General features: G+C 40.0%; 1 protein-coding gene across 1 annotated transcript in view; it reads left to right on the top strand.

Moving 5' to 3' along the window:
* The window catches only part of LOC133665246 (charged multivesicular body protein 2b), a 38,427-nt gene that overhangs the window by 4,113 nt on the left and 16,679 nt on the right, over positions 1-17,635 (top strand). The window contains exon 2 of the mRNA XM_062070494.1: positions 13,288-13,379. Coding sequence (XP_061926478.1) covers positions 13,288-13,379 — 92 coding nt within the window. The remainder of the gene's footprint in view (positions 1-13,287; positions 13,380-17,635) is intronic.

Raw genomic sequence — 17,635 nt, 5'->3', positions numbered from 1 at the left:
ATCAGACAGGTCTCGTAAAGACGATTCCAGTGATAAAGGTAACTTTTTCCTGTGAGAAATATTAAGACATTTAGTGCATTTTCACCGGTTTTAACCTTTTATATTTTGTGGTCAACTTCTCTAATACAAAGTCAACGGGGCTCAAGATTTTAGGTGTGATCTTTTTGTCAACTTTCTCAATTTTTACCCCATTTAATGGTTGGTGTCATTGGAAAGTTTGCCTTAAAAGACACAGAAAACTCAGATTACACAGTTTAGTGGTGTTTTTTATTGATTAAATTCATGAAATTAGCCTTGGAAGTGTTAAAAATGTTGAGTAAAAATGGCTCGGACTCAACTTGTGAGTTGGTCGGTTGAAGTTTATTTGGAACATGTCTCCAGTTTCAATAGGATACGTCACATATTTGACATATTTTCATTTCTCTTTTTTGTACGTGTTCGACAAGTATTAGCAAGAAGCAATGTTTATTTAATCCTACCCATTTTCCACTTCATAGCAAAACTGTGTAACTTTTCCTATGTTTTGTCATATTTCAGTGGTAGTTTTGAGATCAAATTACAACAATGATTTGATTTACGTGAACCCAGTAATATCAGACAGGTCTTGTAAAGACGATTCCAGTGATATAAGTAACTTTTTCCTGTGGGAAATATTAAGAAATTTAGTGCATTTTCACCGGTTTTAACATTTTATAATTTCTGGTCAACTTCTCTAATGCCAAGTCAACAGGGCTCAAGATTTTAGGTGTGATCTTTTTGTCAACTTTCTCAATTTTTACCCCATTTAAAGGTTGGTGTCATTGGAAAGTTTGCCTTAAAAGACGCAGAAAACTCAGATTTCACAGTTTAGTGGTGTTTTTTATTGATTAAATTCATGAAATTAGCCTTGGAAGTGTTAAAAATGTTGAGTAAAAATGGCTCGGACTCAACTTGTGAGTTGGTCGGTTGAAGTTTATTTGGAACATGTCTCCAGTTTCAATAGGATACGTCACATATTTGACATATTTTCATTTCTCTTTTTTGTACGTGTTCGACAAGTATTAGCAAGAAGCAATGTTTATTTAATCCTACCCATTTTCCACTTCATAGCAAAACTGTGTAACTTTTCCTATGTTTTGTCATATTTCAGTGGTAGTTTTGAGATCAAATTACAACAATGATTTGATTTACGTGAACCCAGTAATATCAGACAGGTCTTGTAAAGACGATTCCAGTGATATAAGTAACTTTTTCCTGTGGGAAATATTAAGAAATTTAGTGCATTTTCACCGGTTTTAACATTTTATAATTTCTGGTCAACTTCTCTAATGCCAAGTCAACAGGGCTCAAGATTTTAGGTGTGATCTTTTTGTCAACTTTCTCAATTTTTACCCCATTTAAAGGTTGGTGTCATTGGAAAGTTTGCCTTAAAAGACGCAGAAAACTCAGATTTCACAGTTTAGTGGTGTTTTTTATTGATTAAATTCATGAAATTAGCCTTGGAAGTGTTAAAAATGTTGAGTAAAAATGGCTCGGACTCAACTTGTGAGTTGGTCGGTTGAAGTTTATTTGGAACATGTCTCCAGTTTCAATAGGATACGTCACATATTTGACATATTTTCATTTCTCTTTAAAACGTTGTTTGAAAAGGAGTAAGAAGAAGCAACATTTATTTAATCCTACCCATTTTCCACTTCATAGCAATTACTGAACTGTGTAACTTTGTCTATGTTTTGTCAGGTTTCAGTGGTAGTTTTGAGGTAGTCCTTGTAGGTGTCAAATAAAACAATAATTGGATTTACATGAACCCAGTAATATCAGACAGGGTTTGTAAAGACGATTCCAGTGATATAAGTAACTTTTTCCTGTGAGAAATATTAAGAAATTTAGTGCATTTTCACCGGTTTTAACATTTTATAATTTCTGGTCAACTTCTCTAATACAAAGTCAACACGGCTCAAGATTTTAGGGGTGATCTTCTTGTTAAACAAGTCAACTTTCTCAATTTTTACCCCATTTAAAGGTTGGTGTCATTGGAAAGTTTGCCTTAAAAGACACAGAAAACTCAGATTTCACAGTTTAGTGGTGTTTTTTATTGATTAAATTCATGAAATTAGCCTTGGAAGTGTTAAAAATGTTAAGTAAATATTGCTCGGACTCAACTTGTGAGTTGGTCGGTTGAAGTTTATTTGGAACATGGCTACAGTTTCACTAGGATACGTCACATATTTGACATTATTTAATTTCTCTTTACAACGTTGTTCAAAAGGAGTAGGAAGAAGCAACATTTATTCAATCCTACCCATTTTACACTTCATAGCAATTACTAACACATGTGCTCACTTCCTGTTCTCATTTTATAACACAATTTACATCAATGAACTGATGAACTGAACAGTTTTTTTAATAAATCACATCACCCACAAAAAAAAATCAGTGTCCTAATCGATGAACTTGAAAGATATTTGACACACACAGATAAATGCCTAACTTATTTTATAAAAGGGATTCCAATGAACATTTTACTCACCGCAGATTTTTGCAGGGGAGTTTTGTCCAATTTTTTCAGAGTTTTGTGGTGCGACTACTTGTCCAATTGGAGAATGTGGACATTGTGGATTTTAGGTTATGTGTTGTACGTCTTCAGTTTCGGTGTATACTGGTGATAAAAACAACACCAGCGCAGTTGAACCCTGAAATCAGCGGTCCGGTCGCTACTCGGATTGTGCGAGCAAGCGTGAAACGTACTGAGTGACCCCTGCTGATCTATAATTTCAACAAATATAAAAAATTGTGCTGAACTATTATTGTTTTAACACATTTAAATACATCTGATCTGTGGTGTAGTTGGCTGTTCAGGAGTGTAGTTAACTGTTGTGTTCTTGAGGTTTTCAGAGTGTTGTGGAGCACCAGTGGTTTGGTTGAAATACCGCTCAGAACCATTGTGTGAGTTCTGGTCATGCAATATGATCTCACATGATGCCACTTAGCTCGAGTGTGGCTGGTTTTTCTGTCGACTCAGCAACAATCTGAGCCGTCCACACTGGGATCAGGCTTTTTAAAGAAAACAATTATCTAATCCTGCTGCAGAATCTAATTTTAAAAGATAGCCACACTAGAGCTGTAATGGAGAGCCTGGCTAAAGACTGCCTTTGCCTTTTCCCACAGAAGACACTCGGGCTGTGAATTTTTTGGGCACTTAGCGATTTGATTCCATTGTCATTCAGAATCGATTCTCGATTATAATAATCATGGTGAAACATTTTCTAAACACGTTACAGGTTAGAAAAGCTACTTCTGGTTGCATGGAGATGGACTAGAACTAGGGGTGTAACGGTACACAAAAATTTCGGTTCGGTACGTACCTCGGTTTAGAGGTCACGGTTCGGTTCATTTTCGGTACAGTAAGAAAACAACAAAATATACATTTTTGGATTATTTATTTACCAAATTTGCTAAATCTTACACCAAAAATATTTTTCTTAGTGGAATATTTGATGTGAAGTAATGTGAACTTTGGATGGGTCAATAATTCAAAATAACATTGATTTTGATTCAATATTATGTTTTGAGCAATGACAGTTTGAAAGAAAAAAAAACAGCTTTGTTTTATTAGTCCACATCGCAACTTTTTCTAAATTACATTTAACTTTTAAGCTTTTTTATTTCACTTTTGTTATGTTTTTGTTTATTTTAATAGTATTTTTAGAATGTGCCGTGGGCCTTTAAAACATTAGTGATATCCATCCTGCAATGGCGCCCCATAATACACCTGCTGTGAACCTGTTTTTATGTTTTTATATTTTATTTATTTATTTTTTATCGTGTTCTGTTTGTGTTGTGTTGTGTTTGCTCGTTTCTCGTATTATTTTTAACCTGCCCATTGTACAGCACTTTGGCTACCCCTCTGGTAAATTTCAAATGTGCTTTATAAATAAAGTTGATTTGATTTGATTTGATTAGCTTTGGGCTGCAAATGGCCTCCGGGGCACAGTTTTGACACCCATGCTATAGATAATAAAAAATGTAATCTGATAAATCTATGGATAAAAAGCAGAGTCTGGCGACGCATGCACGTTTATCATAACTCTCTCGCTCTCCTTGTCTCTGCCCCTCCCTCACCAATGCTGCTGTGCGCACAATTTGTTTTGTTTTTAACCCCTTCTTAACCCTGAACGTACATTGAAAATACACGCAACCCTAACTCAAAATGCCCGACATTTGAGGCATTTAAGAAACTCCGCCCTGACAGCTCCGCAAAAGAGGACATGTCCGGTGAAAAGAGGACGTATGGTCAGTCTATTGTAGCCCGTTAGCTGCTAGCATGCCGTGTGTTGTGCCTCGGTGTGCATTGTTTACACAACGTGCGGTATGCTACTTAATATGTCCGTGTGGAAACTCGTTCGGTACACCTCCGAACCGAACCGGAACCCCCGTACCGAAACGGTTCAATACAAATACACGTACAGTTACATCCCTACCTAGAACCATTTTTATTTATTTATTCCTACGAAAATATATATATTTTTTAGTAGATTTTTGAAAATTATGAATCAATTTATAATCGGGATAATCAGAGCTTGGTCCGCATTGCTGTCAGTAAGTCGGACCCGTTTCCAGTGAGGGTTGGACTCCGCCAAGGCTGCCCTTTGTCACTGATTCTGTTCATAACTTTTATGGACAGAATTTCTAGGCACAGTCAGATCGTTGAGGGGATCCGGTTTGGTGGCTGCAGGATTAGGTCTCTGCTTTTTGCAGATGATGTGGTCCTGATGACTTCATCTGGCCAGGATCTTCAGCTCTCACTGGATCGGTTCGCAGCCGAGTGTGAAGCGACTTGGATGAGAATCAGCACCTCCAGGTCCGAGTCCATGGTTCTCGGAAAAAAGGGTGTAGTGCCATCTCCGGGTTGGGGAGGAGATCTTGCCCCTAGTGGAGGAGTTCAAGTACCTCGGAGTCTTGTTCACGAGTGAGGGAAGAGTGGATCGTGAGGTCGACAGGCGGATTGGTGCGGAGTCTTTAGTAATGCGGACGCTGTATCGATCCGTTGTGGTGAAGAAGGAGCTGAGCCGGAAGGCAAAGCTCTCAATTTACCGGTCGATCTACGTTCCCATCTCATCTATGGTCATGAGCTTTGGGTTATGACCGAAAGGACAAGATCACGGGTACAAGCGGCCGAAATGAGTTTCCTCCCCCGGGTGGCGGGGCTCTCCCTTAGAGATAGGGTGAGAAGCTCTGCCATCCGTTGTGAGCTCAAAGTAAAGCCGCTGCTCCTCCACATCGAGAGGAGCCAGATAAGGTGGTTCGGGCATCTGGTCAGGAGGCCACCCGAACGCCTCCCTAGGGAGGTGTTTAGGGCACGTCCGACCGGTAGGAGGCCACGGGGAAGACCCAGGACACGTTGGGAAGACTATGTCTCCCGGCTGGCCTGGGAAAGCCTCGGGATCCCCTGGGAAGAGCTGGACGAAGTGGCTGGGGAGAGGAAAGTCTGGGCTTCCCTGCTTAGGCTGCTGCCCCCGCGATAAGTGGAAGAAGATGGACTTGTAACTGCAAATACACTTTTATGTCATACCTACTTACTCAGAAATGTGCTAATGAAACACGATATAACTGGACCGCAGCTATCATAATCAATAATTTTCAAATGTTGTAATAAAAATGTAATTTTATTATTAAAAACAGTTAATATTTATTGACATACACAAAAGCACCGAAAGTTGATACCGTTGAGTACCAGTATTGGTTCCCAGGCGCCGGGAATTGGTACCGTATCGGTTCAAATGCGAGCAGATCGCATCCTTTGTAGTCGTGCGGAGACTATGTCCGCGTATTTAAAGTTCCGGGCACCCCATGCTGTTCAGTTTTTATTAGTTACGCTCAATAAATGATTAATCAAAGCAACAGAATATCAATCAACATGTTTTTCTAATCAAACTAATTTATTTAATTGATTGTTAGTTCCAAACCTACGGGCTAGAGAAGTGTAAGACTTGGCACCTTTCCTAGATTTCTATTGTTTCCTTTTATACACACATCCTCTGGCTAATCAAGTAATCTATCAATTAGTTTGTTCAATTAAGCGACTAATCGGATAGAACACACTTTATAGCCTCAACGCATTTCCTGATTTTACTCATTTGTATTAGTAACACGTATTAAGAAGAAAAAACATATGTATTGTCACATGTACAACATCTGTGCATTTGAGGCACAGTGGGAAGCCCTGGTGTATCGGACCGTATCTGGCTGGTCCTGGTTCAGCTTCTCGGTCGGTGAAGCTTCCCTTGCGTGGGCGACCCAGATGGCAATGTGGGCCTGGTGTCCTGCCCAAGGGCACAACAGCAGCGACTGGGATGGAGAAAGCGGGATGTGAACCGGGGAACTTTCTCACTACTGGACAGCCCTCTCTGACCCCTGAGCCAATCAAAGCAAAGTCTAGTTACAGGCCCAGATACTACCTCTGTGGGTGAATTTGATCAATCAATCAAACTGTTTAGACATAAAAGAAATGCAACACAAAGTGGTTTACAGATTTAAAAACCATAGCTCATGACTCACATCCCCTGATACCTTGTCAGAGCCAATTATTGACAACCCAGCAAAAAGGCTAATAAATGATGGCCAAGGTAGAAGAACAATGCAAATAGCTAGAATTGTTCTTCACAGCACTAATCTGTTTTGAGTTCTTAGGGGTGACTGTCAGGTTCAAACACCAAACTATCTATTAAACAAAGACAAGAAGCAAGGAATCAAACAGAGACAGTATTAAATGTATCTCATGAGGAGAGCGCGTGCACTTGCACCCTCGTACAATGTCGCCCCACGCTCTGAGGAAGGGTTACACGCCTCTCCCTTTATTTGGGCATTTCCTGATTACATAGCTGCAGCTGCTTCTAAGGGGAGGGGGTCATAAACAGCTGCTGCGCTGGGTCATAAACATCCATCCATCCATTTTCTACCGCTTGTCCCTTTTGGGGTCGCGGGGGGTTGCTGGAGCCTATCTCAGCCGCATTCGGGCGGAAGGTGGCGTACACCCTGGACAAGTCGCCACCTCATCACAGGGCCAACACAGATAGACAGACAATAATCACACTCACATTCACACACTAGGGCCAATTTAGTGTTGCCAATCAACCTATCCCCAGGTGCATGTCTTTTGGAGGTGGGAGGAAGCCAGAGTACCCGAAGGGAACCCACACAGTCACGGGGAGAACATGTAAACTCCACACAGAAAGATCCCGAGCCCGGGATTGAACTCGGGACTACTCAGGACCTTCGTATTGTGAGGCATAAACAGTTCAAACAAAAAGGTGCTTGGAGCGGTGTCAGGTTTGCCCCCTCTCTGCTTTGTAGATTTCAGGTCATGGTAAGGTCTTCCTGTGGCTGTCCAATAGATCAAAGAAACCGACACCTCCACGTCGCATCCCATCGCACACAGTGGAGGTTTACAAGCGGTACGCCTTTTGCTTGATAAGATCAAAGACAGCTTTGGTCTTCTCGCAGGGCAACCTGAACTCATGGGAAAACAAGTTGTGTGATAACTTATATACAATTATTCTGACAGTGACTACAAATGTGCAAATGACATATTTTCAGTTGTGTTGAGTAGAATGATAACTACACCTCTACAGTATAAGAACATCCTACAAGAAATAGAATAGAAAAGAAAAATAGACAACTTGAAAGGTATCTAAAATGTTGGTTACCCTAAGTGATTACATGAGGGAAATATTACAAATGCTGATTCACTGCAATTATTTTTTACAATTGTTCACATTTTATGTGCTTTAACACTCAAATTCTTGACAGTTTTTGCTTTGCATTGGAAAGCATGGAACTGAATACATGAATCCAGTAGCAAAAGATGTTTGGTGGGCTTTGTTATGTAGGAATGGCTACCCTTCACATTGAAACCGATACGGTAGCGATTCCCGGTAGCTGGGAACATCACTGGCTAGCTAATGTTACCATTAATGGCTAAGCAGAACATATTTTTAAAAAAATGTCTATATTTTTATTATATTGAATAAAAATTGTCGGTAAAGCATGACTTTCAGGCTTGTTGATACAATAGGCTGTACATTCAATGACAGCTAACATTAGTAGCTACATTTGATTAAATGCTTAACATTAGCTAACAACACACAAAGCTAGTGCACGTGTTACATACGGGTAGAATTTACATCGTTACGTAGTAAAAGCTGACTTAATGCCTGAAAGACATTGGAAAATTTGCGTAAAGGTTGCAAACAGCCCCTTTAGTACTGAGCTGATAATGATAACTGCTCTCCAGTTATATCTTGTTTTCTCACACGTCTGAGTCTCATTTGCCGTTATGCCTTCATTTCCGTGTGTCTTAGGTGCTTTGACTCTAATGTTTAATTAATTGTGGCAGTCTTTTGTTGAGCCCTACAAAGTGTTTACACTGTTACGTATTGTTCTGAATACTGTTCAATTGCAACGGACACTGGTTTTAGAGCAGGGGTGGGCAATTAATTTTCACCGGGGGCCGCATAAGCAACCCGAGCACTGCTGGAGGGCCACACGACAATATTTCAATTAAATTTTGCTCAATATTATTTTTGATATACCATACGATAAATATAATGATGATAATAATTAATAATAATAATAATAATTTCATTTAACCTAACTTAACTTTATACAAAAGCAGATTGCTTTTTAAGGTCACTTTATCCTGCATTATCCAATATTTTTCCCCATCAGATTTGGACAACCATCTGTTGTTAAAAATAGTTTTTAATCATATCTATTCTATATTGTTTTTTATATTAGTTTTATATGTAATTGTTTTTTCTTTTTATTCAGTCATTGGTGGAGCTTAGGATAATATTTGAATATTGTTTGTAATATTGTTGTGCAGCACTTTGGAAACATTTTGTTGTTTAAATGTGCTATATAAATAAAGTGGATTGGATTGTCACACCTGCCAGCTTGTCCCAACACGCATTTACCTCTGTGAACAAGTCATTACCTGTGGTTGTCTCTTTAATTGACTGCATCAGAGCTCTCATCCAAAGTTAGCGAAAAACAGTCCTGTCTCCGGGCATTATCAGCGCAACAAAGTCCAATAAGCACTCCTTAATAAACTCTCCGTCAGAAAACGCCTTACTTTTTCTGGCGCTTTTGTGAGAAATGACGAAACTTGTCCTGACGGCTGCATCTCTGGGGGTGTGAAATATGGCACAAAGTCCTTGTTGGCTTTGCAGTTTTACCATCAACGCATCAGCCTCCCTTGCGCGCGCTTCATCAGACACATTCCGGTATTTTCCCTCGTGTTTCTTCGTGTAGTGGCGATTAAAATGATATTTAAACACAGCAACCTGTGTACCACACATTAAGCACACGGCTTTACCATTAATTTATGTAAAGAAATACTTGGCAGTCCATCTCTTGTTGGAAACACGCCATTCCTCATCAACTTTTCTTTTTTTAGCGTCTCATCACTTGTCTCTATGCACCTTCCCTCACAGGTTCCCTCCGGACATACGGCATAAATAACACATTTCAAAATAAAAGCAGCACAGTTGTATTGCGCGCACGACATAGATGTTTTTTAAACTTTATTTTGTAATTTGTAATTGCGCCGTTCAATTCACTCACAATCGCACACGCGCATACGTCCACACGGAAGTAATACAAATAACGCTTTTCAAAACAAAAGCAGCACCGTTGTATTGCACACTCGACATAGATACTTTTTTAAATTTATTTTGTAATTTATGATTGGCCTCACGCGGGCCGGACAGGGATGCGCAAAGGGCCGGATGCGGCCCGCGGGCCGTACAATGCCCAGGTCTGTTTTAGAGTCATGAGCTATAGCAAAGGTCATGCCTTGTTTTAGTTTTGTGAGCGTTTTCTTGTGTTTGGTGTCTTAGGTCCGGTGTAGTGCTCTTTAATTCCTAGTTTCCACTTCCTTTTTCTGGTTTTAGTCGCACCTTTACTTGGTCTCCCAGCGCACCTGTTCTCAGTTCGCAACTTAGTCTGTTAGCTGTTGTTGCGGTCTTGATTGGAACATTGTTTTGTAAATGTTTTGAATGGCTACTCTGCTTCATGTTTGCTATCTTCCAGCATCCTGTGAGGTTTACATTGAAGACGGTTTAGTTTAATTTTGTATTGCGTAGCTTTCACTAAGCTTCGGGTGCACTCCCAGCTGCACACGTCTTTTGTTTTGTCAAAGATTAAGTACTTTTTACCTGCACGCTGTCTCCTGCTGTCACATTTAGTTTTGTTAACCAAATTTGGAGGTGTTGCAGTCGGTAATGCTAATCAGTAGCACGGAAATGGGATACCCAATGTAAATTAGCATCGAGCTAGCGCATTTTGAAAAGTGGAGCCTTACTTTTGAGCGCTTTTTGTTAGGAATGTGTGACGATCCGTTGCCCGGCTCATGTTTTGTATAGGTTTCGTATTTCCTTAGTTGTTGATTTAGTTCTGTTTCAGCACCCTGGTTTGTTTCTTTGTTGCCATGGGTGCTAAATATTGTCACCTGCCTCTGGTTAGTGGTCGGGACGCTCACCTGCTACCGGTCACTAATCAGAGCGCTATTTATTCCTGCCTCTCGCTACACTCTGCCTGGCTGTTTTGTTTGCTGAATGCAACAGTTACGTTGGTTAGCCTTACTTCTTGCTCCTGTTTTTGGCTAGTCTTTGGTTAAGCCTTTACCATAGCGTCCTGTGCAATCGGCACGCTTTTCTGTTTTCCTATTCTTGCTTGATTTTTGGAAATAAATAATCTCTCTCACCTGCACACTGCTTCCGGGCGTCTGTCCACATCTTGGGGAAACGACCGGTGAATAAGCATGCTACCAAGACGTAACAGTATGCTTGCTTTGTTAGAATGGATAGTTGCCCTATTATTACCTAGCGACGGTACAATATGACGAGGTTTACCCACCAAGTGCTTCAGCCAGTGTCCAGTCTGCAACTAAACATGACATCACATGCAGCAAAGGTATCGAAATATGGTAACTGGATTTCATGTTAATGGGAACTCGGTATCAATCAATAAATCAAAGTTTATTTATATAGCCCTAAATCAATCAATCAATCAATCAATCAATGTTTATTTATATAGCCCTAAACCACAAGTGTCTCAAAGGGCTGTACAAGCCACAACGACATCCTCGAAATCACGAGTGTCTCAAAGGGCTGCACAATCCACAACGACATCCTCGGCTCAGATCCCGCATCAGGGCAAGAAAAAACTCAACCCAATGGGATACAATGAGAAACCTTGGAGGGGACCACAGATGTTGGGACCACCCCCCTGGGCGACCAGTGCAATGGACGCCGAGTGGATCTAGCATAATATTGTGAGAGTCCAGTCCATAGTGGATCCAACATAATAGTGTGAGAGTCCAGTCCATAGTGGGGCCAGATGAGTGGTCCACCCCGGGTCCCGATTTTGAACAGCTAGCGCTTCATCTGTGGTCACCTAACAACCTCTCCACGTAGGAGAGGGGGGCAGAGCATAAAAGAGACGGCAGATCAACTGGTCTAAAAGGGGGGGTCTAATTTAAATGCTTGTGTAGCCTCTAAAGGCTTAATGGCCACATGCGTGGACAGCACCTTTTAGCTCTTATTTCCAAAATTGTGTACACTGCTCAATTGGGGTCTTATGGCCGCTTATGTGGACACTTATACTGCCATATGGTGGTGTCAGAAGAGTATAACATACAATGGAATTTGGGAAAAAAAGGTGTAAAAATAAGAATTAGCATGTCACTAAACATGAAGTACACATTTGTGTACTTATGGACTAAGTACATCATAACAAAAGATGATTCTTAGTTTTTATTCTAGTTACGGTCCAATAAGCCCAAATAGCAAAGAGAAATAAAAAAAGCATGTAAACAAACAGCTTGGGCCTTAAGAGGGTATACAAATGAGTTTTAAGATGGGACTTTAATGCTTCTACTGAGGTAGCATCTCTAACTGTTACCGGGAGGGCATTCCATAGTACTGGAGCCCCAATAGAAAACGCTCTATAGCCCGCAGAGTTTTTGTTGGGCTCTGGGAATCACTAATAAGCCGTAGTTCTTTGAACGCAGATTTCTTGCCGGGACATATGGTACAATACAATCAGCAAGATAGGATGGAGCTAGACCGTTTAGTATTTTATACGTAAGTAGTAAAACCTTAAAGTAGCATCTTAAGTGCACAGGAAGCCAATGCAGATGAGCCAATATATATATATATATATATATATGTATATATATATATATATATATATGTATATATATATATATATATATATATATATATATATATATATATATATATATATATATATATATATATATATATATATATATATATATATATATATATATATATATATATACCGTATTTTTCGGATTATAAGTCGCTCCGGAGTATAAATCGCACCGGCCGAAAATGCATAATAAAGAAGGAAAAAAACATATTAGTCGCACTAGAGTATAAATCGCATTTTTTGGGGAAATGTATTTGATAAAACCCAACACCAAGAATAGACATTTGAAAGGCAATTATTTAAAATAAATAAAGAACAGTGAATCACAGGCTGAATAAGTGTACGTTATATGAGGCATAAATAACCAACTGAGAACGTGCCTGGTATGTTAACGTAACATATTATGGTAAGAGTCCTTCAAATAACTATAACATATAGAACATGCTATACGTTTACCAAACAATCTGTCACTCCTAATGGCTACATCCCATGAAATCTTCTTCCTCAGTGTCGCTTCTAAATAATATTATTTGATATTTTATGGTAATGTGTTAATAATTTCACACATAAATCGCTCCAGAGTATATGTCGCACCCCCGGCCAAACTATGAAAAAAACTGTGATTTATAATCGGAAAAATATGGTATTTATAGGTATATATATATATAGGTATATACAGTATAGGCGTAATATGATCAAACTTTATTGTTCTTGTCAAAAGTCTAGCAGCCGCATTTTGTACCAACTGTAGTCTTTTAATGCGAGATATAGGGAGACCCGAAAATAATAGGTTACAGTAATCGAGACGAGACGTAACGAACGCATGAATAATGATCTCAGCGTCGCTGGTGGACAAAATGGAACACATTTTAGCGATATTACGGAGATGAAAGAAGGCCGTTTTAGTAACACTCTTGATGTGTGACTCCAACGAGAGAGTTGGGTCGAACATAATACCCAGATTCTTTACCGAGTCGCCTTGTGTCATTGTTCGGGGTTTGATTGACGGAAGTACATTTTCCCAGTTGAATTTGTTCATTAAATCATTTGAAATTCTTGCCTTTCCCTAAGATGTCATCAAGGAACAGTCGAGGGAGTTGCGTGGCACCCAGAGGCACATCACAAGAGACCGGGTGGCACTGGAGAGGCAAGAGAAGCAAATGGTGAGTAGTCCAGTCAAACGTCAATCAGTCAATCAAGGTTGACTTCTATAGCCCCTTAATCACAAACGTCTCAAAGGGCTGCACAAGCCACAACGACATCCTCTGCTCAGATCCCAGATCAGGGCAAGAAAAAACTCAACCCAATGGGAAGAAGGAGAAACCATGTAGGGAATAAGTACTTTGTTTAGTTGTCCGACAGAGACCCCCTTGCTTCCCAGACATACAATGACAGACCCCCCCCTGTTTCCAGCTCGTGCTGCACGGATTAAGTCTAATTGCTCTCAATTCATAGACTTGATGGATCTTCTGCTGTGGCTTGGCTGCGGGCAAACCCATGAAGACATTGTTCTTTATCTCACGTCCACTTTGAGGAGACCCGCACGCTACGTCTGTTTTCACAAACGCACACATTCCCTCTTGCTGCCAGATGAAAGGAACAACGTTGTCTTTTTCGCCGCTATTGAATTCAGTAAATATCACACACAAAATAATTGCCTCTCCGGGGGACAAGATTTTAATTTCACGTTAATGCGTCGCGCTAATTAGTGAACTCTTTAAACCTTTTTTTTTTTGCATGTACAAAAAAGATGAAAACGAAACGCTAAAAGGTTGCAATGACCTACATTTGCAATTTCGCGTAATCATGACATTCTAGTGCCCGGAGTACGTGCACACACTCGCACTTTCTCCTGCAAAAACTGCACAAAAGGCTCAAGATAGAAATTATTCCTCCATAATTTAAGTGCCTAAATCAACGGTTCTTAACCTTTTTGACCTCAGGGGCCCACTCAAATATCGCTGAATTAGTAATCTTACTCTGATTTTAATCGTATTCAATAATTATATTTAACCTACTTACAGTTTAACAAGCTAACAACCTTTTCAGATGCTAATCACAAAGATTATTACTTATTTGACCCATAAACCTTGGGCTCAGGTCAAGCTGATTACACAAAAATAAGTAATATACTGCATTAAAAAGGGACTCATTAATAAAACTGATGAAAAATATGTTTACATACAAATATGTTGTGCTGAATTAATATTTTTAATATTAGTAAATATGTTTCTTTCCTAAACTGTCAATAAAATTAATGTGCAAACGAAAATACAGCTACACCACTTTACTCATAGTTTTTGCGCATAAGAAACTTCTATATTAATTTAGCGGCAGATTTTTTTCCGTTTGTTTGATATTGTCGTTGTTGCCTCAAGTGGTGGAAAAGTGTATTACAACTGAGTACCGCTGCGACTCATGCGGACCACAGCCGAGGAACACAGAAAATACTTTATAAAAATAGTTCTTGCTATTGATGAAACAAACCTTTTACTCGCACTAGATTTCACTTTACTTATATTAGTCATAAATAACATTTACAAAAGGAATGTCTGTTTTTATTTTCTTATTAGTATTGTGATGAAGCCTTTCAATGCATTTGTCTCTTTTCCCTATTCGTCTTAACAATGTTTAGTACACAATATCAATCATCAATCAATCAATGTTTATTTATATAGCCCTAAATCACAAGTGTCTCAAAGGGCAGCACAAGCCACAACGACATCCTCGGTTCAGAGCCCACATAAGGGCAAGGAAAAACTCACAACCCAGTGGGATGTCAATGTGAATGACTATGAATCATCAATCAGAATGTGCAATAATGTTATGTTACTTACTGTGCCTTGTATATACATTTTTATTTTTCATTTTTTATTTTTAGCTAAGTACCGTGGGACTTGTTGAAGGGTGGACTAGCAAAGTAAGATTTTCATTGTACGGCAAACTGTCTGTTTAACTGTGCATATGACAATAAACAATCTTGAATCTATGAGAAACCTTGGAGAGGACCGCATATGTGGGTGACCCCCCCCCCTCCCCCCCCCCGTCTGGGGGAGACCGGATGCAATGGACGTCGAGTTGGTCTAACATAATAGTGAGAGTCCAGTCCATAGTGAGGCCAGAAGGAGACCATCCCGAGCGTAGACAGGTCAGCAGCGCAGAGATGTCCCCAACCGATGCACAGGCGAGCGGTCCACCCCGGGTCCCGACTCTGGACAGCCAGCACTTCATCCATCACGTCCTTCCCCCCCATAAGGGAGAGGGGGGCAGAGGAGAAAAGAAAAGAAACGGCAGATCAACTGGTCTGAAATATACATTTTTTAATCTCCATTTATTTATTCAACATACTTGACAACTGATATCCTCTTGATCTGCATCTAGTATTCTTAAATTACTATTACTTTTTAAAATTTCTGTTTAAAAAAACTAAACAAAACATTTACCGTATTTTTCATACCGGATTATAAGGCGCACTGCAGATGAGCGGGTCTATTGGGGCGGTATAGCTCGGTTGGTAGAGCGGCCGTGCCAGCAACTTGAGGGTTGCAGGTTCGATCCCCGCATCCGCCATCCTAGTTACTGCCGTTGTGTCCTTGGGCAAGACACATTACCCACCTGCTCCCAGTGCCACCCACACTGGTTTAAATGTAACTTAGATATTGGGTTTCACTATGTAAAGCGCTTTGAGTCACTAGAGAAAAGCGCTATATAAATATAATTCAATTCAATTCAATTCAATTCAGGTCTATTTTCATACAAAAGGCGCACTAAAGGGGTCATATTAGGGTGTATATTGTAGCATCCCGGAGAGTTAGTGCTGCAAGGGGTTCTGAGTATTTGTTCTGTTGTGTTTATGTTGTGTTACGGTGCGAATGTTCTCCCGAAATGTGTTTGCCATTCTTGTTTGGTGTGGGTTCACAGCGTGGCGCATATTTGTAACAGTGTTAAAGTTGTTTATACGGTCACCCTGAGTGTGACCTGTATGGCTGTTGACCAAGTATGCATTGCATTCACTTGTGTGTGTGAAAAGCCGTAGGTATTATGTGACTGGCTCAGGCCGATATTATCGGACATCTCTAGTAAGAACTTTACACTACTTTATATTAGAAATGGCAACAGTGGAAGATGAATGCCACATAAGAAGATAGAGAAAAAGAAGAAGCTACACGGACTACAATGGCAGAGGCGTGCACATTTTCAGGACGTATGCAGATCTCAAATACTGATCAGCAGGTACCAGAAAGTAAGAAAAGTTGGTCTTGCATAATATTGCGAAACAAAACGCCAGGTAATATGTCTGCTAGTAGGTGCCATTTTGCGGTCCTTATACACACACCATAATAACACTCGTGGGCGGTATAGCTCGGTTGGTAGAGCGGCCGTGCCAGCAACTTCAGGGTTCCAGGTTCGATCCCCGCTTCTGCCATCCCAGTCACTTCCGTTGTGGCCTTGGGCAAGACACTTTACCCACCTGCTCCCAGTGCCACCCACACTGGTTTAAATGGAACTTAGATATTGGGTTTCACTATGTAAAAGCGCTTTGAGTCACTAGAGTAAAGCGCTATATAAATATAATTCACTTCACACTATAATTCACTTAGTATGTTTAATGCGCAGAACAATCCATCACGAGGCGCAGCTTCATAGCTTACAGAAGTCGCACTAAAAACATTTTGACGGATTTTGTGTAATGTTCTTTATTTTCAGTGGAGCATGTAACGTTTTGGGGTTTACTGGCATCATCTTGCAGTCTACACGTATCTCTTATGTGTGACTGCCACCTACTGGTCATGGTATCATTACACCATGTACCAAATTGCTTCGAGGTCGGTAAGCACAACCAGAATTATGCCATACTTTAGGCGCACCGGGTTATAAGGCGCACTGTCAATTTTTTAGAAAATTCAAGGATTTTAAGTGCGCCTTTATAGTCCGAAAAATACGGTATTTAATGATTTCAGTGACAGCAACACATTGTCCATCTGTTGGTCCCAGCCATCTTGGAAATGTGTTTAAACCACAAAAAGCCATAAAGACTCACAATTGTAGGATATTTTGCAGTTCGAAAGAAAGCTCTGTCAGTCACACAGAAAGAAGTACGTTCATTTAGTCCACATGTATGTTATAGTTTTCTGGCAGTGCAGTTAACATAATAGTCACTGTCTGACAATGTATTTCATATCCTGTCTATGAATGTTCTCATTCATCCAGGTTCTTTTAATCTCAGGGCATTAAAATGTATTGCAACTGGACTGTGTGGTTTGTCTTAGAAGACTAGATCTAACCAATCGAAGTCTATGAGCCTGAACTGAGGAAGGGGAAATGTCTTCTAAGACAAACTAAACAGATTTAATGCGGTGAGATTACATATGCTAACATATTCCCTTGTCCGCATTGTTGAAAGATGTTTTATTGTAGT

Source organism: Entelurus aequoreus, linkage group LG14 (genome assembly GCF_033978785.1).
Source record: "Entelurus aequoreus isolate RoL-2023_Sb linkage group LG14, RoL_Eaeq_v1.1, whole genome shotgun sequence".
Lineage (NCBI taxonomy): Eukaryota > Metazoa > Chordata > Actinopteri > Syngnathiformes > Syngnathidae > Entelurus > Entelurus aequoreus.
The sequence above is the reverse complement of the archived record's forward strand: the minus strand, read 5'-3'. Positions and strand labels throughout refer to the sequence as shown.